This window comes from Trifolium pratense, linkage group LG2 (assembly GCF_020283565.1).
Source record: "Trifolium pratense cultivar HEN17-A07 linkage group LG2, ARS_RC_1.1, whole genome shotgun sequence".
NCBI classification, from domain to species: Eukaryota; Viridiplantae; Streptophyta; class Magnoliopsida; order Fabales; family Fabaceae; genus Trifolium; species Trifolium pratense.
The window spans coordinates 70,043,533-70,070,040 of record NC_060060.1 but is presented as its reverse complement, the minus strand read 5'-3'; the positions used below and the strand labels follow the sequence as shown (position 1 = coordinate 70,070,040).

Here is a 26,508-nt window from a genome sequence, read left to right as displayed (position 1 = left end):
TAAAACCTATCTCTTTCATTCATTCTAAAAACCTTTAGACACTTGTATTTTCAATAACTTCCAAGATCTTTAATGTAGCTATAGTCCTATTAGTTATGAAGAAACAGAGTGCTTATGCAATTCTTCTAGTTTTTAGCTTAAGCCAACTCTATGAAAACTAAGAGTCTTTTTCCAATATTTCTAAAAACAGAGCACTTACTCAAATGTTTTAGTTAACAGGTTGTCTATTTTCACTTGATTTTATATTAGCAATGAACTCATGTTTAGTACCCTTATTGATTCTTTAAGTGATCACAAGTGTAATTATGTAACAAGTTGGTAACAAGATACTTTTAAACTTTGGATTCATATGATGAGTTGAAAGTCTTTTTTTGATTTACTATGAAACCATATACACGTATGAGAATAAGAAGTAGATGTCATGCAATTTTCTTAATTATGTTAGGTTCCTATTCTTGCATAATTTCTTTTAATACATTAGTATTGTTAGAATTTAATGATAATTCTAGTTAGTTAAGAAATAGTTGTTTTGATGAGTTAATAGGTGTCCTAGATGAAGGTGATTGCTCGAGTTATTTTGGAAAGCTTCGAGGTAAGGGGAATCGCTAATAATAAGTTTCGATGAGCACAAGAAATGTGTTACTTGTATATATATTATTAGTTATAACTAGGGGTGTTGTGTACTTTATATAGTAATTTATATTCATTACGGTATAAGCAAAATGTTAAATGATAAGTGATTGATTTTAGTTTGAATATATGCGTGAATAAATCTTCTGCAATATATGATTTGAAAATGTTCATGTGCTTGAGTGTTTATGGTGAAAGTTTGAGGTGATCTCATAAGTTGTATGGTGAGTTTTGAGGATTAATATGTCTAAGTTAGATATTGACAAAGACAAATTAAGTTGAAGAGTTAAATAATTAATCACCTTTGATAGGTGAAGAGCAAAACAGGGTGTTTCTTACAGTACTATAATGTATGTAAGACTGAGGATAGGTTCGGCTGGGTCGCCTCAAGACCTAATGGGGATCACCGGCGTTTTGAACTCCTACCAATAGTCAGAGATAGCCACTCTGACTGGAGGAAATCATACAACCCGACGTGGTGAAACCTGACTGTGCAGGACTATCTATAATAAGGTGTAGCGCTCGGGCCAGAATGGTTGAGACATATTTGATATATGTTGATTTGCAAACGACCATGTTATGGCAGTTGAAACGGCCTTACGCTCATGATAGAGGTCTCCATGGAGTAGGTTGAATAAAGATAATACTAACCAAGTTAGAAGACTAACTCTGAGTGAAAATTATGATTGGATTTTATATACATTTTAAATGATTAAATCTCGATGTTTGATATATTTGATGATTGATATATTGGATATATTCGATTATCTTTGTTTTTGACTAATTGTTGAATTGTGATATTGTTATAATGTTTTGTGCAATTCATATTTTTGTGACTATTTGACTATACGTGACTATTTGACTACTTGATTCTATTTGATCTAAATACATGATTAGATACTCAGGTATGTATATATAATAGTTAAATAAATGTATATACTTGTATAATATTATGTGTAGCCTTGTGACATCATCACGATGGTAACTTGTGTACGAGTGATTCACCCCTTACAACAGTTAGTGCAGGATTCTAAGACCTCAAATTGAAGTTCATTGAGAAAAGAAAAATGGCATTGTGAGAGACATTAAAATAAAGAACGTTAGTGCTGATTGGTGGTCTGGTTTTATTTTTCGAAGTCCGAAGAGAAAAATCTCTTTGATATGTATTGATGACGTCATTGGAGTACTCTCTAGCTGACATGTATCTTAGTGTTTGACCAGCTCGTGATTATTTGTTGTTTAGAGTCTTTTGTAGGAAGTTATCTTTTATTATTTCTTATTGAAAAATTGTACGATACTTATGTGAAATGGAAATGTTTTAGATTTGAAAATCCTTTGAGCAAAATTACTAGATGATTGTTTGATATAAGTGATGCATATTATTTATGGGCTTACTTTAAATTTATATAAAGATAATTTTGAAAACTTTCTTAAATAAAAATAATAGTACTTATATTCGAGAACATTTCTCACTTATTACTTTCTTTTTAAGAAAAATAAATCAGCATGATTTTATTTGCTTGTATTTAAGCATTTAAATTTGGGTAGAGAACTGTGACGCTCTTCTTTTCAGTCTCTGAAAAGGGGGTGTTACAATTAGTGGTATCAGAGCTGGTCGAGTCTTTCGGGAGTCTTTGGGGAATAAGTTCATTATGCTTTTGTTGTGTCAACTATGTTTGCTTTTGTTATGTGATCTTTGTTTGCTTTTGTGGTGTGATCTTTGTTTGAACTTGTTGGATTAATTGTAGTTAAGATAAGAGTGTGTTGGATATTTGAATTGGCTTAATTTTGCTAAAACAAATATACTAACAAGATGTTGGAAAACATGTTACAACATCATATTTATTCAAGGAAATCTCGCGCATTTATGAGGGCATCTGCTATTTATGGAAATCCACTTAAAGAGCACGCTTAATGGAGATTTGATCTGATCAGGAATTTTAAGGATAAGATAAGACTTAATGGTACAACGGTATGATCACACTTATCCTAGAAAGTCCCTTAAACACTTTTGGAAAGTTTCTATACATTCTTGATGAAGATCAAAAGAGAATCAGATCATCCTTTATGACTCTCAAGGAGCGTCGTATTGATTCTGAAGCAAGAGGAGCGTGCCTAATCATTATATATATGAAGACCAAGCTCAAGACTAAGCATCTTATTGAAAAATATTAGTTACACATATTGAGTCTTTGTTGAGTCGTTTATTGTTTGATTGTAATTCTTGCTTGTGGATTCTATAACACGAGTTAAGAAGTAAGTTTATTATTTTAAGGTGACTCCTAAGCTTTGAAGTACGGAGTTTACCGTGTGTGATTCACTTGAAGCTTTTAAGCAAAAGTGAAGTGTTGTATTGGCAAGTTGTCGCCACATCATTCCTAACATTGTTTAAACAACACAGGTTGTGTTGTGTGAGTGGAAGTGAGATGGGATCTCATGTCTAGGAGTTCTTAGGCAGAAGTTGCATGAGTAGTGTCGAGGTTATAAGGCGTAAACCAGGGGTTTGCTGGAGGTCTTAGTTTAAGGCGTAAATCCTAGGGTTTGCCGGAGGTCTTAGTAACTAGAGCTATTAGTGGATTTCCTTCCTGGATTGGTATCCCCCAGAGTAGGCAGTTGGCTGAACTGGGTTAACAATTACTTGTGTCATTTATTTATTTTCTGTCAGTTTTTATATGTTATATAAGATGTGCCAACAATAGAAATGTAACGCCCTAATATTTTATATATGCATTTTATTGATTTATTATTTGATAATATAGTAATAGTAATTAATTTATATTCTATTTATTTTATTATTTGACAATTATTCTTCGTTGATCCATACACAAATTAATTTTAGGATTCAAGCATATATGTATATTAATAATTAATAATTATTCAAGGTAATGCTTCATACCTTTTTATATAGTAACGACAAAATATATTCCTAGTTGTTAAACTAATATTTTAAGTATTTTATTAATGGCATTGAAGTATTTTAGTTTGAAGAAACACACATTATGCATGAATTGGATAGAGATTTTAATCAAAGGTCATGAAAGTAATTTATGTGGCCATACGTTTTTCATTATTAGTCATTAGACAAGCAACTAATGCAAAATTAAACTCCTCATGTTTCGGTTACCAACAATTAAGAAATATAATTCTCTCTTTGTCTCTCTTTGGTCTTATTTCCATATTTCTGTTCTGAGTATATATGCTCCTACACCGTCCATTTAATTCTCCATATTGTAACTTGCATTTGCTAAACATCATTGCCAGATTTTTTGTATTAATTCCTATAATTAGTTACTTAGCTGTGAAACGCCTAATCAGTGTTTTTAAGTTCCTTTTCCAACCTTATAAATATTCATCAACTCATTCTCTCGCATACACGTGAACACAACACAAATTCTCTACCTTCCAACTTCACTCTCTACCGAAAACAAATAGTAACAAAAGCAGTTAGCACGTTAACGTTAAGCACTTGAACAAGCGCATTTAGAATCAGTTTCGTGTCGTTGAAAGGAAGTTGTTCAGGTAAGGGCTTTTTTCCCATACATTCATGCTACATAGGGATTTGTTGTGAGATAATGGTAGAACCTTTACCATTTAAAATCAACCAAAGGAATCAATTCTATAAAGAAAAAGAGGATATATTAAATTGGCACTATTACTTGTTTTGATGAAATGATATCCATCAGTATGTGTATGCTTGTCTTAATCGTGTCAATTATATATGTATATATGTCATGCTTTGTGTGTATGTTAGTATTTATGGATGTTATTATTTGTTGCAAATCAACAAAAATTAAAGTAAATAAATGTGTTTCAGTTGAGCAGTACTATGGGATTGATGGTGGTATGGTAGTATGTTCGGGTTTTTAAAAGAGAAAGTTAGTGAGACATGCATCATATAGGATGTGTATAGCAGAGTCTGTATAGGTAGCCTTTGTGGCTTGGTTTGTTTATTTTTAGCCTGTGTGGCTTGAGCCTTTGTGGCTGGTTTTACTTTTAGCCTGTGTGGCTTGTGCCTGTGTGGCTGGGTTACTTTTAGCCTGTGTGGCTGGTTCTCTCATTGGTATGAGATTTATTATCCGGATCATTAGTATTTCATATAGGGTTGTCTTAGTCGCATTGCACTTCATATAGGAAGGAAGAACTAACAAGAGTAAATAATTATTCCGGTCTTAAAAGAACTAATGTAATTGGAAGAAAAGAAAAAGTATAGTTAGTCCATGGTAAAGCGGTGATCGTTGCTTCCTCGTCTTTCATTTGATTTTGCCGTACAATTTGTAATATGTGTAATTATATTGCCTTGTTTATTATTGCCGTTTAACAATAAGATGCTACCTATGTTTGTATATGTGACTCTTATCACCCAAAAGTTTTTATAATAAACTAATAATTATATTTTCGATAAGGTGAAGTGTTTTGTTATTATTTTATAACATTTTCTTGTGGTGAGTATGATTCAATGTGGACCAGGAAATTGACCCTTACAACCAACATTTTAGGTACTCAAGGAGAAAGCTTTGTTTGAATGTGATGCTTGAAGCGCGTACGAACGGGGAAAAATTGGGTTTTGTAAATTGAGAATTTTATGTAATAAATAATTCGCTGTTGTATTTTCTTCCGCTGGAATTTTCAAACTATATATTGTTCATTTTTAATTAGGTTTATATTTCCAAGAATTCTATTTGAATTATTTTATAACTATTTATCCGACAAAGAAAAAAAAAATAGCGGCACATTTTCTAACTAAATATGATTTTTAAGAAATATCTTGGATGAAAATCCGGGATGTTACAGTTGGTATCAGAGCAATAATCCTCGGACAAATATTTTTGGGGTGGGAGCGATTGTGTATGACGAATGCCTTGATTTATGTGTGATTTTGTGGTCGTGCTTAATTTTTATGATGGATGCTTTCTTGTATGATTCTTGTAAGGTGATTGTATGAAAATGATTGTATGATTTCTCTCGTTTAAAGGAAATGATTTTGTGATTGTTAGAAGCTATGTTTGCTTTTATGAATTTTCTATTGAATAGTCTTTATACTATTTTAATTGAAAGGAATGAATTTTTAGGATGACTATATGTTATAAGGCATTTTTATGAGTGAAATATTTTTGAATAATTTTGTGGTCTTTAGTTGTGAACAATTTTTTTTCCTACGATGACTTTAAGATAAGTAAATTCTTAGAGAATATCTATGAAGTAATATGAGTTTTAGAAAAATGCTTTTACCATATTTTGAATTAGAGATTAGAGGTTTTTCTTAAAGCTACAAAAAATACTTTTATCTTTGCAATTTATTTTTGCTACTTATATTATTGGCTTCTGTTTGACATCAGAGTGCGCAGCGTAATCATGAAATCATATGTCTTATCTTGCTCTTAAGTTTTTGTACCTTATTTTATTTTTACCTTACATAAAGTGTTTTAGAAAATTATACCTCAATTTTTTTTTTTTATTATCTAGTTCCGGGGACGAAACCAAATTTTTGGTGGGTAGAATGTAAGACCCGAGAAATTTATTTTAATTACTATTTTATTTATGAGTTAAGATACTTTAACTTCATCTTTTATAACAAGTGGTTTTTTTTTACTTTTGATTTTCTGAGAGAAATAAATATTTCTATTTTCTAGTTTCGAGGACGAAACTCTTTTAAGGGGGTAATAATGTAACGCCCTAATATTTTATATATGCATTTTATTGATTTATTATTTGATAATATAGTAATAGTAATTAATTTATATTCTATTTATTTTATTATTTGACAATTATTCTTCGTTGATCCATACACAAATTAATTTTAGGATTCAAGCATATATGTATATTAATAATTAATAATTATTCAAGGTAATGCTTCATACCTTTTTATATAGTAACGACAAAATATATTCCTAGTTGTTAAACTAATATTTTAAGTATTTTATTAATGGCATTGAAGTATTTTAGTTTGAAGAAACACACATTATGCATGAATTGGATAGAGATTTTAATCAAAGGTCATGAAAGTAATTTATGTGGCCATACGTTTTTCATTATTAGTCATTAGACAAGCAACTAATGCAAAATTAAACTCCTCATGTTTCGGTTACCAACAATTAAGAAATATAATTCTCTCTTTGTCTCTCTTTGGTCTTATTTCCATATTTCTGTTCTGAGTATATATGCTCCTACACCGTCCATTTAATTCTCCATATTGTAACTTGCATTTGCTAAACATCATTGCCAGATTTTTTGTATTAATTCCTATAATTAGTTACTTAGCTGTGAAACGCCTAATCAGTGTTTTTAAGTTCCTTTTCCAACCTTATAAATATTCATCAACTCATTCTCTCGCATACACGTGAACACAACACAAATTCTCTACCTTCCAACTTCACTCTCTACCGAAAACAAATAGTAACAAAAGCAGTTAGCACGTTAACGTTAAGCACTTGAACAAGCGCATTTAGAATCAGTTTCGTGTCGTTGAAAGGAAGTTGTTCAGGTAAGGGCTTTTTCCCCATACATTCATGCTACATAGGGATTTGTTGTGAGATAATGGTAGAACCTTTACCATTTAAAATCAACCAAAGGAATCAATTCTATAAAGAAAAAGAGGATATATTAAATTGGCACTATTACTTGTTTTGATGAAATGATATCCATCAGTATGTGTATGCTTGTCTTAATCGTGTCAATTATATATGTATATATGTCATGCTTTGTGTGTATGTTAGTATTTATGGATGTTATTATTTGTTGCAAATCAACAAAAATTAAAGTAAATAAATGTGTTTCAGTTGAGCAGTACTATGGGATTGATGGTGGTATGGTAGTATGTTCGGGTTTTTAAAAGAGAAAGTTAGTGAGACATGCATCATATAGGATGTGTATAGCAGAGTCTGTATAGGTAGCCTTTGTGGCTTGGTTTGTTTATTTTTAGCCTGTGTGGCTTGAGCCTTTGTGGCTGGTTTTACTTTTAGCCTGTGTGGCTTGTGCCTGTGTGGCTGGGTTACTTTTAGCCTGTGTGGCTGGTTCTCTCATTGGTATGAGATTTATTATCCGGATCATTAGTATTTCATATAGGGTTGTCTTAGTCGCATTGCACTTCATATAGGAAGGAAGAACTAACAAGAGTAAATAATTATTCCGGTCTTAAAAGAACTAATGTAATTGGAAGAAAAGAAAAAGTATAGTTAGTCCATGGTAAAGCGGTGATCGTTGCTTCCTCGTCTTTCATTTGATTTTGCCGTACAATTTGTAATATGTGTAATTATATTGCCTTGTTTATTATTGCCGTTTAACAATAAGATGCTACCTATGTTTGTATATGTGACTCTTATCACCCAAAAGTTTTTATAATAAACTAATAATTATATTTTCGATAAGGTGAAGTGTTTTGTTATTATTTTATAACATTTTCTTGTGGTGAGTATGATTCAATGTGGACCAGGAAATTGACCCTTACAACCAACATTTTAGGTACTCAAGGAGAAAGCTTTGTTTGAATGTGATGCTTGAAGCGCGTACGAACGGGGAAAAATTGGGTTTTGTAAATTGAGAATTTTATGTAATAAATAATTCGCTGTTGTATTTTCTTCCGCTGGAATTTTCAAACTATATATTGTTCATTTTTAATTAGGTTTATATTTCCAAGAATTCTATTTGAATTATTTTATAACTATTTATCCGACAAAGAAAAAAAAAATAGCGGCACATTTTCTAACTAAATATGATTTTTAAGAAATATCTTGGATGAAAATCCGGGATGTTACAAGAAACAACGTTAATCATAAAGTAGTTGTTGGGACATCTTAGGTAACATCATTCTAGTGATACCAGAATTTCAATTGGTATCAGAGCAGGCACCCTGTTCTGTTATTTTGGGTGAGCTCCAGGGAAAGTACTTTCTGGTACAATGGATAAAGAAGGAGGGTCAGTGTCTAAACCTCCTTTACTAACAGGTCCTGAGAACTATGATTATTGGAAATCTCGTATGGAGGCTTTCATAAAATCAATTGACAGCAGGACATGGAAGGCTGTGTTACGTGGATGGGAACCACCAATGGTTCTTGACAAAGATGGCAATAAAACTGATGTTAAGAAGCCACATGATGAATGGACTAAAGATGAGGATGATCTGGCACTTGGCAACTCCAAAGCCTTGTATGCAATTTTCAATGGTGTGGATGCTAACATGTTCAGGCTTGTTAAGAGATGTATTACTGCTAAGCATGCCTGGGAAATTCTGAGAAAAGCTCATGAAGGAACATCAAAAGTTAAGCTATCTAAGTTTCAGATGCTCAAAACCAATTTTGAGAATCTCAGAATGAAGGAGGAAGAAACCATTCATGACTTTCAGATGAATGTGCTTGACTTTGCAAATTCGTTTGATGCACTTGGAAAACCTATCTCAGATGAGGAGCTAGTTGGAAAAATACTCAGATCTTTGCCTAAAAGATTTGATATGAAGGTGACAGCCATTGAGGAGGCTCATGATCTCTCAAGCCTAAATTTAGATGAACTCATAGGATCACTTCAGACCTATGAAATTGGTTTGAACAGAAGGAATGAAAAGAAAGATAAGAATCTAGCCTTTGCTTCAAAAAGTGCTGCTGATGATTTACAAATTGAATCTGAAGGTGAAGAAAGCTTAGCTGAGTCTATGGCTATGCTTGGGAGACAGTTCAACAAGTTGATGAAGAAAATGGATCAAAGGTCCAAGCCAAATGGTCGATTCAACAACAACAAACAATCCAGCTTTCAGAAAAAGACAAATGAAGATGAAAAAGGAGTGAGATGCCATGAATGTGAAGGTTTTGGCCATATCAGAACTGAATGTCCAACCTTTCTAAAAAGGCAAAAGAAAAGTCTTGTGGTTTCATGGTATGGCACAGATTCAGAGGAGGAAGAATCTGCCAAATTTGTTAATGCTTTAACAGGAGTTTGTGTATCTGACTCAGAATCATGTGATGAGGAGGTAACTTATGAGGAACTAGCTGCTACTTACAAAGATCTTCATAATAGAAGTATAGAAGTTTGCAAAGCATTGGAGAAACAAAAGAAGATCAATGGCAAACTGCAAGCTGAGAGAAATGACTTACTCATGAACATTAATAATCTCAACATTAAGGTTGAAGATCAGAGTAGTCAAATTCAACAGTTGGAAATGGAGAAGTCTAACCTCCTGTGTAAAGTTGCTGAACAAGGTAAAGAAGTGACCAAGTTAAATGCTGACTTGGATCAAGTCACAAAAGTGGCTAAAATGATGACCAAAGGTACTGATGCCTTTGAGGAAATGTTACAAAGACAAAACTACGGGAAACCTAAGCCCATTGGTTTTGAATGTAACGACCCAATTTTCGTATTATTATTTTTATGTGTTAAAATATTGTATTTAACGTGGCATTTTAATTAAGTTAATAACTAGGGTTATTTATCGAATACTTTAGTTATTAAGCGAGTAGAGTGAGTTAACGCGTTATTGGGCCAAGCCAATTGGGCTTGAGGCCCAATGGGCCTTGAGTGTGTGTGAGGGGGCGCCCATTAAGGGCAAGGAAAGAGAGAGAAATTCATTTTTCTCATGTTCTTGTGTTCTTGAAGAGAGGAAGAGGAGAGCTTGGGAGCTAGGGCAAAGGGAGAGCTAGGGATTCGAGATCTTCGTCGTGTTTTCTTCGAATCCAGGTAAGAGAGTAGATTTCATATTCGTGGGTGATCCGAGGAAGGGGAGAATGTCGATTTCTCCTCACCCGAACTTCCTCCACCCCATTTTCGTTTTAGTTGTGAATGGATTTTCTTAATGGAAATTGATTCCAAGGTTCATAACATGTTTAACATGCTCTTATCATGATGTATGAACGAATCTAATGGTTAAAAACGAGATTTATAAAGGATTAAACTCAAGAACATTGTGTTCTTGAGTGTTTTGAGTAAAAGTGTTCAATCTTTACTTTTTCGATGTTTATGATGTAGATCTGAGAAATGAATTGTCCTTTTGTGTTTAGATATGCTTGTTATGCTTGAATATAAACTTATTTGGGGTTTATGACATGAAAAATGGGATTTTTGGGCGTTTTTGTGTAGAAAACGCATGTTTTTCCGCCTCAAGCACAATAATTTCCGCCTGAAACGGAAGAGCAGTGAGCAGCCAACCTTTCAGATGTTTTTGCGCCTCAAACGTAAACTTTTGCGCCTCAGGCGTAAACTTCCGCCTCAAACGTAAATATTTCCGCCCCAGGCGGAAATGCTGCAGATTTCACCAATTTTTCATCTGCTATCTTACTTTGCATGTATTTTCAATCAGTGTCTTATTCTTACATGATTGTTGATGCTTGTTGATGCTTGTTGATGCTTATAACGATTGTTAATCATGTATGAAGTATAAATGAAGTATATTAAGGTATTGATTATCTTAATAAAGAAGGATATTAGAATTATGTTATTCTAATAAAGACGGATATTAAGGTATTGATTATCTTAATAAAGACGGACGTTGGATAGTGTTCCACGTTATTGTTGACGGGCTATATGCCAAAATTGTTGATGAATATATTCATGAGTTTTGAGTGCATGCATCATGAATATTTAGGGATATTGGCTTGTCCAATAAAGAATGATATCGAACTATATTTGTTTGATAAAGACGGATATCGGAGGTGAAATACTCTGATAAAGACGATGGTACCACATGCATTAGAGGTGTCTAGAGGACATAACATGAATGTGAAGCATTAGATTGCATTAGGGATTATGTGTGCATTTTATAATTAATGATGTTTGACACATACTTGGTAAATGTTGATTGTTAATCCGTATGTGAGGAGCAGAGTCCGTCATGACTATAAAATGAACAACGCAGGGTCCGTCATGACCATAATCTGAACAATGTATTTGTTGATGTTTTGGTATTGTCCGAGACGACGTGAAACTATATGTTTGGTGTATTTTGTGGATGTTTGATTAGGTGATAAATGAAGTATATGCATGATATATGAATATGCATGAATGATGGTGATGTATATGTATAATGTATGATTATGCATGTTTTTATGAAGAAGTGTTTAAGTACCATTTACTTACACTTGTATATTTTGAGTATGTTATCTAACTCTCTTTTATGTGTTATGTGCTGGATCGTTGGGGGTCCAGATTTACAGGTTTTGTGGTATTCGATGTCGAGTCGTCGGTGAAGCTCCGCTCTGATTGTGACACGGGAAAAAGGGGTTTTATATGTATATAGAGTCTCCTTATCTAGGTTGTTTTGTATAGCTAATAAATACATTAGTTGATTTAACATTTGTATAAACAAGTATTTTTACTAATTAACTACATTAGTATTATTTTGGTAGAGGAGTGTAATACTCGAACCCATATAAATAAATTAAATGTGATTTTCCGTTGCGTATTTTGAAAAAGATTTTACTAAAAGTATAAATATATAAATAATGGGTTTGGGTGTTACATTGAACATGAAAGAGTAAAGCAACAGATGAAGTTCAACAATGCCACTATACATACTCCAATCAACAACACGTTTGTGTCAGGAGGATTGTCGCAACATCTTATGGAACATTCTGTGCCCAGGTTCTATAACTGGACATGTCATCATTGTGGAAGGAAAGGACATATTAGGCCTTTCTGCTATAGGCTGCACGGATATCCAAGGAGAGTTCATCAAGAATTCTATACTCCTGTTTTTCCTAATGTTACAACAAGACAGGAATGGAGAGAAAAGAAGAAGATCACAGGTCTAATAGCTCATACATCCTTGAGAGCTTCCTCAAGAGAAACCTGGTACTTTGATAGTGGCTGTTCTAGACACATGACAGGTGTTGAACACTATCTTGAAAACTTGAAGTCATATGCTACCAGCTTTGTGACCTTTGGAGATGGAACCAAAGGAGAGATCAAGGGAGTTGGTAAACTTGCAAACCATGGCTTACCAAAGCTAGATAATGTGCTGCTTGTAAAAGGGCTTAAAGCAAATCTTATCAGCATAAGCCAACTTTGTGATCAAGGCATGAAAGTTAACTTCACAAAAGCTGAATGTCTAGTTACAAATAAGCAAGGAGAGCTGTTGATGAAAGGAGTAAGGTCAAGAGACAACTGTTATCTTTGGATACCTATAGAAGAAGATTTATCCACATGTCTTATTAGCAAAGAAGATGAGGTAAAGTTGTGGCACCAAAAACTTGGTCACCTGTACCTCAAGGGCATGAAAAAGGCAATAGCTAAAGAGGCAATCAGAGGTCTTCCAAAACTCAAAATTGAGGAAGGAAGTATATGTGGAGAATGTCAAATAGGGAAGCAGACAAAGATGTCGCATCCAAAGTTGCAACATCTTACCACAACAAGGGTACTAGAATTGATGCACATAGACCTGATGGGGCCAATGCAAGTGGAGAGTCTTGGAGGAAAAAGGTACGCGTTTGTCATGGTAGATGACTTTTCAAGGTTCACATGGATTGAATTTCTAAAAGACAAATCTGAAAGTTTTGATGCATTCAAAGAACTTTGTCTTCAACTCCAAAGAGAAAAGAACTCTGCTATTGTAAGGATACGAAGTGATCATGGTAAAGAGTTTGAGAATGCAAGCTTTCTTGAATTCTGCATCTCTGAAGGAATCAAGCATGAATTCTCAGCTCCAATCACACCTCAACAAAATGGTGTTGTTGAGAGGAAGAACAGGACAATACAAGAGTCAGCCAGAGTAATGTTGCATGCAAAACACCTTCCATATCAATTCTGGGCCGAGGCTATGCATACTGCTTGTTATATTCACAATCGTGTCACACTCAGAACTGGAACTTCTACTACACTATATGAACTGTGGAAAGGCAGAAAACCAACTGTCAAACACTTTCATGTGTTTGGAAGTAAGTGCTATATCGTATCTGATAGAGAGCACAGAAGAAAAATGGATCCTAAAAGTGAAGAAGGAGTTTTTCTTGGATATTCAACAAACAGCAGGGCCTATAGAGTTTACAACTAGAGAACCAAGGTAATAGTAGAATCTATCAATGTTGTGATAGATGATTTGACATCTGCTAAAACATCTGACACTGAAGATGATGTTGCAACAACTTTGCCAACATCTGAAGAAGCTGTAGCAGTAAAGGAATCAGATTCAGATGATGAATCAACCATTCCTACACCTCGTCCTGTGAGTAAAGTTCCTTCAATAAGAATACAGAAGATCCATCCCAAGGATCTCATCATAGGAAATCCTAACCAGGGAATTGCTACAAGAAGGACAAATGAAGTGGTTACTAATTCATGTTTTGTCTCAAAAGTTGAGCCTAAAAATGTAAAAGAGGCTCTCACCGATGAGTTTTGGATAGAAGCCATGCAAGATGAATTAACTCAGTTTAGAAGAAGTGATGTGTGGGATCTTGTTCCTAGACCCAATGGTGTTAATGTCATAGGCACAAAATGGGTGTTCAAGAACAAGTCAGATGAAAATGGTGTTGTAACAAGAAACAAGGCAAGGTTAGTGGCTCAAGGGTACACTCAGGTTGAAGGACTTGACTTTGATGAAACATTTGCGCCAGTTGCAAGACTGGAATCTATTAGGCTACTTCTTGGTATAGCATGTATCTTTAAATTTAAGCTGTACCAAATGGATGTCAAGAGTGCCTTTCTAAATGGGTACTTACATGAAGAAGTCTATGTGGAGCAGCCAAAAGGTTTTGTAGATCCTACCAATCCTGATCATGTGTACAAGTTAAAGAAAGCTCTTTATGGACTGAAACAGGCTCCAAGGGCTTGGTATGAGAGGCTGACAAACTTTCTTGTTAGTCAAGGATACAGAAAAGGAGGCCATGACAAAACCTTGTTTGTTAAAGAACAGGAAGAGAAGCTGATGATTGCCCAAATATATGTTGATGACATAGTATTTGGAGGTATGTCTGAAAAGATGGTGCAACATTTTGTACAACAGATGCAATCAGAGTTTGAAATGAGTTTGGTAGGTGAGCTAACATACTTCCTTGGTCTGCAAGTCAAACAAATGGAAGACACCATATTTGTTTCTCAAAGCAAGTATGCGAAGAATATGATCAAAAAGTTTGGAATGGACACTGCAGCACACAAGAGAACTCCAGCTGCTACTCATCTGAAGCTAACCAAAGATGAGAATGGCATTGATGTTGACCAAAGCCTATACAGGAGCATGATTGGCAGTCTCTTGTATCTTACAGCTAGTAGACCAGACATCACCTTTGCTGTTGGGGTTTGTGCAAGATATCAAGCCAAGCCAAAGATGAGCCATCTTGTACAAGTCAAAAGGATTCTGAAATATATAAAGGGCACCAGTGATTATGGGATTATGTACTCCCAGACAAAGAACTCAACTTTGGTAGGGTACTGTGATGCAGATTGGGCTGGAAGTGCTGATGACAGAAAGAGCACTTCAGGAGGATGCTTCTTTTTGGGTGATAATTTAATCTCATGGTTCAGCAAGAAGCAGAATTGTGTGTCTCTATCTACTGCAGAGGCTGAATACATAGTTGCAGGAAGCAGTTGTTCTCAGCTGTTGTGGATGAAACAGATGCTAAAAGAATATAATGTCGACCAAGATGTCATGACATTATATTGTGACAACTTGAGTGCAATCAATATATCAAAAAATCCAGTTCAACACTCAAGAACCAAACATATAGACATTAGGCATCATTTCATTAGAGACCTTGTGGAAGAAAATTGCGTGGAACTTAAGCATATTGGTACAAGTGAACAGCTAGCTGATATTTTTACAAAAGCACTTGACGCAAATCAGTTTGAGTTTTTAAGGGGCAAATTAGGAATTTGCCTGCATGAAGAAGCATAGCAGTTATTGCAGTTGTGGCGTGCAAAAGGAAACCGCTCTCTCTCCTATCCATCAATGCACGCTAATTTAGGGAACTCATTACACACTTCCCTTAAATATGTCATTACACGCAATCAATGCTTTTTCTTCCAAATTCTAACTTTTGATCGTGAACCCTATTCTCACACTCCTCTCGTCAAACTCCATCTATTCATCTTCTCAAACCTCAGAAAACTTCAACTAAACATGTCTGAATCATCGCAAACAACAAAGTCTGCACGTTCTACTCGATCAAAGGCAAAGATCGAATCTGCTCTAATCATCAAGGATGTTGTACCGGTTACAACTGTTCGTGCTTTCAAACCCAAAGTTCAATCAAGTGTTGCTGAGAAGAAAGGGAAGGGAAAATCAGTTGAAAAGAAGAAAACTCCAAAAGTAAGTGATGCTATCTCTCCATCTGGTGATAAATCTGAGAAAGGAACTTCTAAAAGGAATAGAAGGGATTATAAATCTAAGTTTTCTCTTTCTATGTCTGATTTGGTTTTTGAATCAAATGTTAACACATCTGAGAAAGCAACTGAAGTAGAACCTCAAAACCCTAAACCTGTGTCTGAAGTTGTTGAAACAATTATTTCAACTGCTGGTAACCCTAGTCAAGAAAATTTGGGATCTGAAGCTGAAAAGCGAGATCTTAATTCTATGCCTGTTGAAACTGAGATGGAAGACACTCCTACAGAGATTGAAATAGAAACTGCTAATAAATCACCAACAATTGCTGAGATGGTGGCTGAAAAATCAATCCCTGTTGTTACTGAAGAAGTTGTCATGACAGATGTTGAAACATCTCTGAATGAGCAAGAGGAAGATGAAACTGCTGAGAAAGAACCTGTGAAGGAAGTTGCTGCTGAAAAAGATGTTGAGACAACTGACACAACATCTGAGTCCTCAGAAGAAGGAACTGGAACTGCTGATGAGGGTATCTCTGAAGATGAAGAGGACACTCAGTCTGAAGAAAGCAACCAGTCAATACCCACAGAAGAACCAGAGATTGAAGCTGACAAATCTGCAGAAGTTGAGAAGGAAAAAGAAAAGGATGTAGTAGATGTTGATGATTATGTCACCACCAAGACTGCTGTAAAATCAACTGGTGGTATAACAAAAAGGTTGAGAAGCTGTACAGGGAAGGTTGTGGCCACTGCAAGCAAGACTCCTGCACCAAGAGTGAAAACAAAAGGTGTTGGACCAGTCAAAGGTTGGAGCAAAGTTCTCTCTCCTCCCAGCAAGAAGAAGGAGACTCTGAAGAGGAAGAAGGAGTCATCTAGTGACTCGGACTATGATGTTGCTGAAGATGTTACCATAATCTCATCTCCCAACCCTAAGAAGTCTACTGCAAAGAAGGCTCCTCAAGGTGTTGAAGAAGCCCCCTGTGACAACATATCTTTCCATCGTGCTGCCTTTGCACTGAGATGGGACTATATCTACCAAAGGAGATTGGCTGTTGAAAGGGAACTGACCAAAGATGCTCTAAAATGTCAAGACATCCTAGACTACATCAAGGAAGCTGGTCTGATGAAGACAGTCTGTGATTTCAGTCCCTGCTATGAGCTGCTGGTGAAGGAATTTCTTGTAAACATCCCTGAAGAATGTGATAACCCACTGAGCAAGGACTACCACAAAGTTTTTGTCAGAGGTAAATGTGTCAATTTTTCTCTTGTTGTCATCAATAATTACTTAGGTAGGTCTGTAGAACCTAAGGCTGAATTAGAGGTTGCCAATGATGTTGTAAGTGCTGAAATAACTGTTGGTAAGGTTAAAGTCTGGCCCAAGAAGAAACTGATACCCACTAGTACGTTAAATGTCAAGTATGCCATCCTCAATAGGATAGGATCAACCAATTGGGTGCCAATTAAGCATGCAACCAATGTTGCAACCAACCTGGGTAGATGTATATATGCTGTAGGAACCAAGGTTGACTATGACTATGGAACCATTATTTTTTATCAAACCATTAAGCATATTAGATCAACTGCTGTGAAGATGCCAATAGCATTTCCATCTTTGCTATGTGGAATTATCTTGGCCCAATATCCAGACATCAAGGTTGTGACTGACACACCTAAGAAGAGGGAATCTGGTTTTACTTTTCATCATAAGCTATTTGGTAATCACAATGTTACTGATCATGTTGGGACATCTGCTGCTGGAGCTGGTGTTATGACCAAAAGAGAGATTATTGCTGGTTTGAAAGTTCAATGTCAGGACATTGATAAACAACAGGCTGAAGCTTGAGGAAAGAAAGAAAGTGTTCATGAAAATGATTGAAGGCTTGGAAGCTGATGAAGTACCTGTCAAAGCTAGTGCAAATGTGGCTGCTGCAGGTGAACAAAACAATGCAGATGAGGATGAAGGATATGATACTGCTACAGATGAGGATGAAGCTTCTGATAGCAGTGATGATGAATGATTTTGTAATCTTTTTACTGTTTTCACTACAAGAAAACATGTTTTTACTGACCAAACTTATTGAGGGCTAAAAGCCCTCAGTAATGCATTTGTGCAATATTGAAGGTCCCAGGCCGTCATAATGTAGTCTTGGAGAACGGAATTTAATTAAAAATGAACTATTAAGAATTACTGACGGTCCTGGGCCGTCAGTAAAGCAATTGGTATTGCAGACGGTCCCAGGCCGTCAGTATGTTGCTAGCCGTTAACCATTTCTGACGGTCCTGGGCCGTCAGTAAAGCATGTTAATTATGACGGTCCCAGGCCGTCAGTATGTACATAACCGTTGTGTGATTATGACGGTCCTGGGCCGTCTGTAATTGGCCAATTTTGAATTTTAAACTTTAACGGTCAATAAAACTACTCCTATATATTACTACTCCTTCACTTCATTTTTTCATTTCCATTCTCTCTCTAAATTTTCTCTAACTTCTCTCTTAAATTTTCTCTAATTTCATACTTTCAACTTTTTTTTTTTGACGAAATACTTTCAACTTAATCTCCAATTTCTCTAATTTTCTCTCTTAAGTGGTAAGTGTTTGTGTTTTACTTTTACGAATTTAAAATTTTTGTTTTGTTATTTAAATGTATATGTTCTAATATTTGTTGTTTACCATTATTAATAGCAAGTCTTATTCTCGTGAGGAGCGGAGTTCGTGGGCTAGGTGCGCGCCAAGTAAGAATCTACTCGGCACCCAAGTAAGTAACGTAATTTTAATCTATATAGTGATAGTTTTTTTTTATCATATACTTAGTAATATTTATATTTATAAACAGTATATTTATATTATTTTTTAAAAAAACGAAATTTTTTTAAAAAAAATTTATAAAAGAAATTTTTTAACAGTTTGTGTATTTTAAAAAAAGTGATGTAATTTTCATATTTCCATCTAAAAAGTGGTAAGTGTTTGTGTTTTACTTTTAAAGTTAAAATTTTTACTTTGTTATTTAAATGTATGTGTTCTAATATTTTTGTTTATTTCGAAAACAGAATTATTTTTTTTAAATAAGTATTTTTTTTTTCAAAAAAACAGTATATTTATATTATTTTTTAAAAAAACGAAATTTTTTTAAAAAAAATTTATAAAAGAAATTTTTTAACAGTTTGTGTATTTTTAAAAAAGTGATGTAATTTTCATATCTCCATCTAAACAGTGGTAAGTGTTTGTGTTTTACTTTTAAAGTTAAAATTTTTACTTTGTTATTTAAATGTATATGTTCTAATAATTTGTTATTTACAATTTTTATTAGCAAATTCTCGTGGTCATCGGAGGTCGTGGGTTAGGAGCGGAGTTTGTGGTTAGGAGCGCGCGCCAAGTAAGACTCTACCCGGCACCCAAGTAAGTAATATATGTAATTTTAATTTATAATATTTAGTGATAGTTTTATTTTTACCGTACACTTAGAAATAGTTACTAGCATTTTATTATTACTATGTATTTAAAAAAAGAAAAACAATTATATATATTTTAAAAAATTATAATATATATGTTAAAAAGTCGGTAGTTTTGTCAACTAAAAAACTTAGTATTTTTTAGATTTAATAAACCATAAACTTTAAAAATAAAATGTTAAAAGTTTATATGTTATTGTTGAGTAGACATATATATATGTCCAAAATACTTTTGAAAAATAAAGTAATAAATTTAATACATATATCGATCTAATTATATATTAATTAAACTACACAGATATGGATTTTAGCAATCGTAATTGGATGTACGATAGACATAATCCTGGAAAGAGGGGCCGGGTTAAAGAGGAATTTAAAATAGGGGTCGAAATGTTTATCAATACAGTAAAATATAATGACATTGTGATACGTGAAGGGGGAATTAGATGTCCGTGTGTACTTTGTCGATGTACAAGAATACAGAGCGAAGATGAAATTAGGTCTCATTTATATAAAAAGGGATTCCAACCTAATTATTGGGTTTGGTCAAGTCATGGCGAAGGATGTTCCACGACTGTTCCCGTGAATCAAAATCGTGCTTCAAGCAGTGTTTTTCAGCCCGTTGTTGTTCCCCAATATTATCATCAGCATTATGATCCGTTTAATGAGATGGACAATATGATAACTAATGCCCTTGGGTTTAATACGCCGATTTATGTGCCAAATGATGTCGACGACCCTGCTGATGATGAATATGACGCTGATGTTAACGTCGAGAGACCAAATGAGGAAGCCCAGCGATTTTTTGATCTTTTGAAAGAGACAAATACACCGTTGTGTGAAGGCTCTCGAGACTCAAAGTTAACGGTGTGTATTAGACTTTTGGGTATCAAGTCTGAATGTCTTGTTTCAGAATACACCATGGACTTGACAACAAAACTGATGTTGGATATAACAATAGACCGTCCTCTTGATTTGCCAAAAAATTATTACGAAGCAAGACAATTGGTTGCAAAGTTAGGACTCGGAGCGAAGAGAATTGACTGTTGTGTTAACGGGTGTATGTTGTACTATAGCAACGAATTTGGTGTAGATGACGGTGCATTACTTGAATGTAAATTTTGTCAAGAACCAAGATATCGTGTAACAAGAAATTCACGGTCAGTCAGAAGGAAGCCAATCCCAAGAAAGGCGATGTTCTATTTACCCATAATACCAAGGTTGCAAAGGTTGTATGCATCGATGCAAACAGCCAGTAAAATGACATGGCATCGTGAAAACTATGAAAGGAGAAAAATGTCAGGTGAGTTGCGACATCCTTCTGATGGAATGGCTTGGAAGCATTTTGATCAAGTTTATCCTGAATTTGCTTCGGAGCCACGGAATGTCCGACTTGGGTTATGCTCAGATGGATTTACACCATATACTCAAGTATCAGCCACTCCATATTCATGTTGGCCTGTTCTGGTTACCCCGTACAATCTTCCTCCTGATATGTGCATGTCAAAACCTTACATGTTTTTAGCCGCTGTAATACCAGGCCCATCTAGTCCAACTGTTGGTATTGATATCTATTTACAACCTTTGATTGATGATTTGAAGAGATTGTGGAACGGTGTTGCGACGTATGATATCAACCAAAAACGAAATTTCAATATGAGAGGAGCTTTGATGTGGACCATTAATGATTTTCCTGCATATGGGATGTTGTCTGGATGGGGGACACATGGTAAACTAGGATGTCCTATTTGCATGATGGACACCAAAGCGTTTTGGTTAGAAAACGGTGGGAAGGCTACTTGGTTTGACTGTCATCGTCGGTTCTTGCCTACTGATCATCCGTTTAGAAGAAATAAAAATGCTTTTGTTCATGGTGACACCGAGACTCGTGATCCACCAGATTATTTGACATCCCGACAAGTCTGGAACAAAGTGAAAGATATTCCAAAGGTTGAGGTTGTAGGTGGTGTTGCATCTAAACCGCGTGGTTATGGACAAACACACAACTGGACAAAAAGAAGTATCTTTTGGGATCTGCTGTATTGGAAAGACAACCTTTTACGTCACAACCTTGATGTTATGCATATTGAGAAAAATGTGTTTGAAAATATTTTTAACACTGTCATGAATGTCAAAGGAAAAACGAAAGATAATGACAACGCGAGGAGAGACATAGGGTTGTATTGCAAACGTAACGAACTGTTGTTGGTGGAGACATCTAACGGCAAACTTCTTAAACCTCGTGCAAACTATACTTTATCTCCTGAAGAAGCAAAATCTGTTTGTCGATGGGTAAAAGAAGTGAAGATGCCGGACGGTTATTCGTCGAATTTGGCGAGATGCGCTGATGTTGACCATGGAAGGATGCGTGGGATGAAAAGTCATGATTGTCATGTTTTTTTCCAGACTTTACTTCCGATTGCATTTAGTTCTTTACCCCAACATGTATTGAATCCGCTTATTGAAATCAGTCAATTTTTCAAGAATTTGTGTTCGACAACGCTAAGAGAGGCTGATCTCATCAAGATGGAAAATGACATTCCACTGATCTTGTGTAAGTTGGAGAGAATATTTCCTCCTGCCTTGTTTGATTCTATGGAGCATGTTGTGGTGCATCTTGCATACGAGGCTAGGCTTGGTGGGCCGGTTCAATATAGATGGATGTACCCGTTCGAAAGGTTCATGGGTTATGCAAAACGTGCCGTGAAAAACAAAGCTAGGGTCGAAGGCTCAATTTGTGCAACATACTTACACCGCGAAACAATTTACTTTTGTTCGCATTACTTCAAAGACACGTTGTCATCAAGCCATATTCGCAATGAAACTGAAACATCTCGGCCTGTGAGAATTCACCCATTAAACATGTCAATATTCAACTTGCGTGGTCGTAATGGTGGTGGTGAGAAAGTGTTGTATCCTGGTGACAAAGTTCTCTATTCGGCGCATGTTCACTTGCTGATTAATTGCAATGAAGTCGAGCCATATTTACAGTGAGTATTTTTAATTAGTTAATAAATAATTATTTATTCCAATTAAGTTCGCTTATAACTAACGATATTTAATAACTTAGGATGTTTTTAACACAACATACTTCTGCTCAAATCAATTCGCAATTTCCAGCATGGTTCAAAGAATACATGTACCAACAAACACCCGCAACTCGTGTCATACAACACTTGAGAAACTTATCTGATGGCCCAAAGTCAACCGTTAAACAATGGCACACCTACTTTGTCAATGGTTACAGATTTGAGACACACAGTTGGAGTGAAGGAAAAACAACAGTAAACAGTGGAGTGTGTATGAAAGGTGTGACTGAAAATGGTGAAGGAGATTTTTACGGTGTCATTGAGAACATATTTGAAATCGAATACAATTACCTTGATTACAAGAAAACAGTCGTGTTGTTTTACTGTAAATGGTTTGATCCTTCAAATAGAGGTACCAGATATGATTCAAAGACTAATACCGTGGACATAAAAATGAACAAACATTATCCATTGTATGATCCGTTTGCTATGGCTCATAACGTCAGACAAGTTCACTATGTCCCTTATCCATCGACTACAAGGGATAAGCGAGGTTGGTGTGCCGCAATAACATCAAAACCAAGGGGTCTGATTGAAAAAAATGAGATAGATGAACGTGAAGATGAACCATATCAGGAAGATGAGATGTCCAATGTTGATGATGTCATTGCAGTTGAAACTTTTAATCAACTTTGTGTACAAGAAGAAGCCGAAGAAGTACCTTCTGATGGTGATATTGATGAAGAGGACGTCGAAGCTAATGGTGATGATGAAGGCAGTGATGATGAAGATGTATCAGATTGGGATGACAATTAATTTTATAATATAGTTATCCGCGTTGTAATAATATTAATCGTTGTACTTGAATATTTGTTTTTGGTTGCATTTGTTTATCGTTTAATGATGATGAATTATAAAACAATATATGTCATGTATTTCTTAATTAATTATATATATATTTGTCATGTATTTCTTAATTATATATATATTTGTCATGTATTTCTTAATTATATATATATTTGTCATGTATTTCTTAATTATATATATATTTGTCATGTATTTCTTAATTATATATATATTTGTCATGTATTTCTTAATTATATAAATATATTTATCATATATTTTTTTATTATAGATGAATCCAGATGAAGAAAATTTTGATGATGACAATGTCGATGATGACATTGATGATATTCCACCAGCACCGGGTGTCGGACGCGGACGCGGACGCGCTCCACGTAGACGTGCTTTACCCCGCCGCGTTGTTCGGAATCGATGGTTGGAGGGTATGCCCAAGTCTCGAACCGTAGACGGTGTGGAAGAGGAGTACGACTCCTACGACGACGATGATGACCACGAGGACGAGGAAATAGCCGATATTGCACTTTTAGCTCCTCAAAATGAATTGTTGATTGACCGGCATGGTAGACCCATCATCATGCCATATACCGCCACAGAGTAAGTTAATTATTATTAAGAATTTGTGTTTAATAAATTAATTGGATATTTTGATAATTATTCTTAACTAATATATATATTGTGCAGTTTGCAACCCCAAAATCCGGCGAATAAGGCAATCAATAATGCATTGAAATCCAAATTCCAGGCTCCATATCTCAACTGGACGGAGGTCAGGGCAGATGAGCGTGGATATCAACAATTTTGGAATGGCTTCAGGGTACGTTTTTATTTATAATTACTTTTTTATCCAATCAATTTTGTTACTAAACATATATTTACTAATTTATTAACAATTTTTCTTTATTTTTCGTAGTCGCAAGTAACTTGGCTGAATCACCACACAGCGGCTATTGAGCGTATATTCAACAAAAAAGCCACCAAGCGTCTGTCGACCTTACTTTTTGAAGCGCGGAAAAAGATTAAAAAGGATCCTTCAAAACCACCACTTTGGCTCGCTGGCAATTCATACCCTATGCTCTGCCGCAGATGGGAAGAGGAAGAGTATATTGCAAAGTGTATAAAGAACAAAGCCAACAGAAATACTGATGAAGCCAATCGTGCGTGCGTACACTCTGGAGGGTCTAAATCTGCCGGAACGCTTCGTCTTGAGTTCATCCAACAATTTGGTCGTCCACCCACCTTTATGGAGATGAATGACATGATGCACCGGTATGCAGATTCCGGTGAGTGGACGGGGGCAAGGGCGCAAGAAGTGTCGGTAAGTATTTAATTATATATATTATTTATTATTTATTTCGTATAACATTATTTTTTAAACATTATATAATTATATCTAAACATTATAATTAATTAATTATAATTTTTTTTTAATTTATTGTAGAGGTTGACGCAAATTTGGGTTGAAGAATATAATGCAAGCCAACTACGACTACCACCTCATAGGCGAGATAATGAGGATGTTCGTCGAAACAAGATGTCGTTGGCTTTTGTTAAGAATGCTGGTGGTGCGACTCGAGGTCGCAAATTCGCTGCTGGGTGTACATCTTCTCTATATGCAAGTGACCCAACTGGTTTGAGAGATGTCACTTACACATCTTCATCTTCATCGAGTACAGGACGCTCTCGTCCAACTCAAAGAGAGGAAACCGATGATGAGTATGAAGCGCGAATGAGGGCCACGTATAGAGAAGAATTCCGCGATGAGTTCGAAGCATCATTTGATGACCGGGTGGACGTACGGGTCCAACATATATTGCAGGAATTCTTTGCACAGCAGAGGGCGCCGGCGCCGGCGGGGGGGGGGGGGGTTGGATCATCATCTCAGGCTTCGGCACGACAAAATCAAAATGCCGGTGAACAAGAATATCGACCGGATTTGAGTAGCATGGTTAATTTGAATCAGCTGCCGGAGTACCGAGAGGGTGATCCAGTACTGAGTATGAGCATAGAGGATATGAGTCAGATGCTTAATGAACCAGTTCATTTACAATTTTTTGATCCTACTGGGCAAACAAGTGGAAGCAGTAGTGGCGGAAGCGGTAGAAATAATCAACAAACTGCTTTCACCGAATACCAGAGATCATTAAATCCACAACAAGACTTCATAATCCCACATGAAAACCCAAATCAACCCCAAGGCAACTTCTTCCCAAATCAAGCCCCAATTAACTTCGTTCATAGGCCTGTGGCACGACCTCCTTCGCGAACGTCACTCCCCGGAGTCATAATACACGAGGAAGGTAGAGGCCGAGGCCGAGGAAGGTCGCGTCAGCCAACAGACACTGGCAAGGGGAAGCGACCACTATATCAGCCGCCTGACCAACGTTGATGTGTAATTTTAATAATCTGTTGTTGATTATTATTTGTTTAATTGTTTTCTTTTTGTAATGACAATATTATCATTATATTTAATTATGCTTATGTTAAGTATTTTTATTATGCTTTTTATTAAATTTTAATTTTAATATTTTTTAATTATTTATTATGCAGTATATTTTTTATTTTAAAAAATTAATATTAATTTTTTTTAAAAAAATTAATAATTTAATTATTTAAAAATCAAATACTGATTTTTAAATAATTAAATTATTTAAAAATCAAATACTGATTTTTAAATAATTAATATTTTTTAATTATTTATTATGCAGTATATTTTTTTTTAAAAAAAATTAATAATTTAATTATTTAAAAATCACTGATTTTTAAATAATTAAATTATTAATTTTTTTTTTAATCAATAAACATTACTGACGGCTCCAGGCCGTCACAAATGTATGTGATACTGACGGTCCTGGGCCGTCACAAATGACAGGTGTTTTGAATTGACAGGTTAGCATTATTGACGGCTCCAGGCCGTCAGTAACGTTATTGACGGTCCTGGGCCGTCAGCAACCATTACTGGCGAGCTAATTACTGAGGGCCTTAGGCCGTCAGTAATGCATGCATTTTAGACGAAATTTGTGCATTACTGAGGGCCGAAGGCCCTCAGTAAATGCATGTTTTCTTGTAGTGTTTTACTGCACTTTGTTATTTGGTTTGTGGGTGTTTGTGCCCTGGATTTTAGCACCTTCTGAGTGCATGGTCTGTACTTTGTTTAAATTCTGCACTTTGGATACTTTACTTTCCTGTTTTGGCACATTTTGTGGCTAAAAAGGGGGAGTAGCATTTGGTTTGACTGTTTCTGCTACATGTTGTTTGTGTCTTTTGTTATAACATGTTTTAAGTAGCAGTAAGCAAGTATTCAGGGGGAG

The 26,508-nt window shown here is 35.3% G+C and overlaps 2 protein-coding genes across 2 annotated transcripts; both read left to right on the top strand.

Annotated features, from left to right (window-relative positions):
- The first annotated feature begins 15,658 nt into the window (after positions 1 to 15,658).
- On the top strand, positions 15,659 to 23,171 carry LOC123905339. The gene is made up of 6 exons (XM_045954946.1): positions 15,659 to 15,791; positions 16,362 to 16,507; positions 19,956 to 20,610; positions 20,716 to 21,327; positions 21,445 to 22,297; positions 22,378 to 23,171. Exons 1-6 carry the CDS (start codon positions 15,659 to 15,661, stop codon positions 23,150 to 23,152), a joined length of 3,174 nt encoding a protein of 1,057 aa, XP_045810902.1. The 3' UTR covers positions 23,153 to 23,171.
- Positions 19,201 to 25,698, top strand: LOC123910855. Its single transcript, XM_045962139.1, has 5 exons — positions 19,201 to 19,254; positions 23,472 to 23,794; positions 23,882 to 24,014; positions 24,111 to 24,515; positions 24,639 to 25,698. The coding sequence occupies exons 2-5, from the start codon at positions 23,472 to 23,474 to the stop codon at positions 25,584 to 25,586; spliced, it is 1,809 nt and encodes a 602-aa protein (XP_045818095.1). The 5' UTR covers positions 19,201 to 19,254; the 3' UTR covers positions 25,587 to 25,698.
- The last annotated feature ends 810 nt before the right edge of the window (positions 25,699 to 26,508 follow it).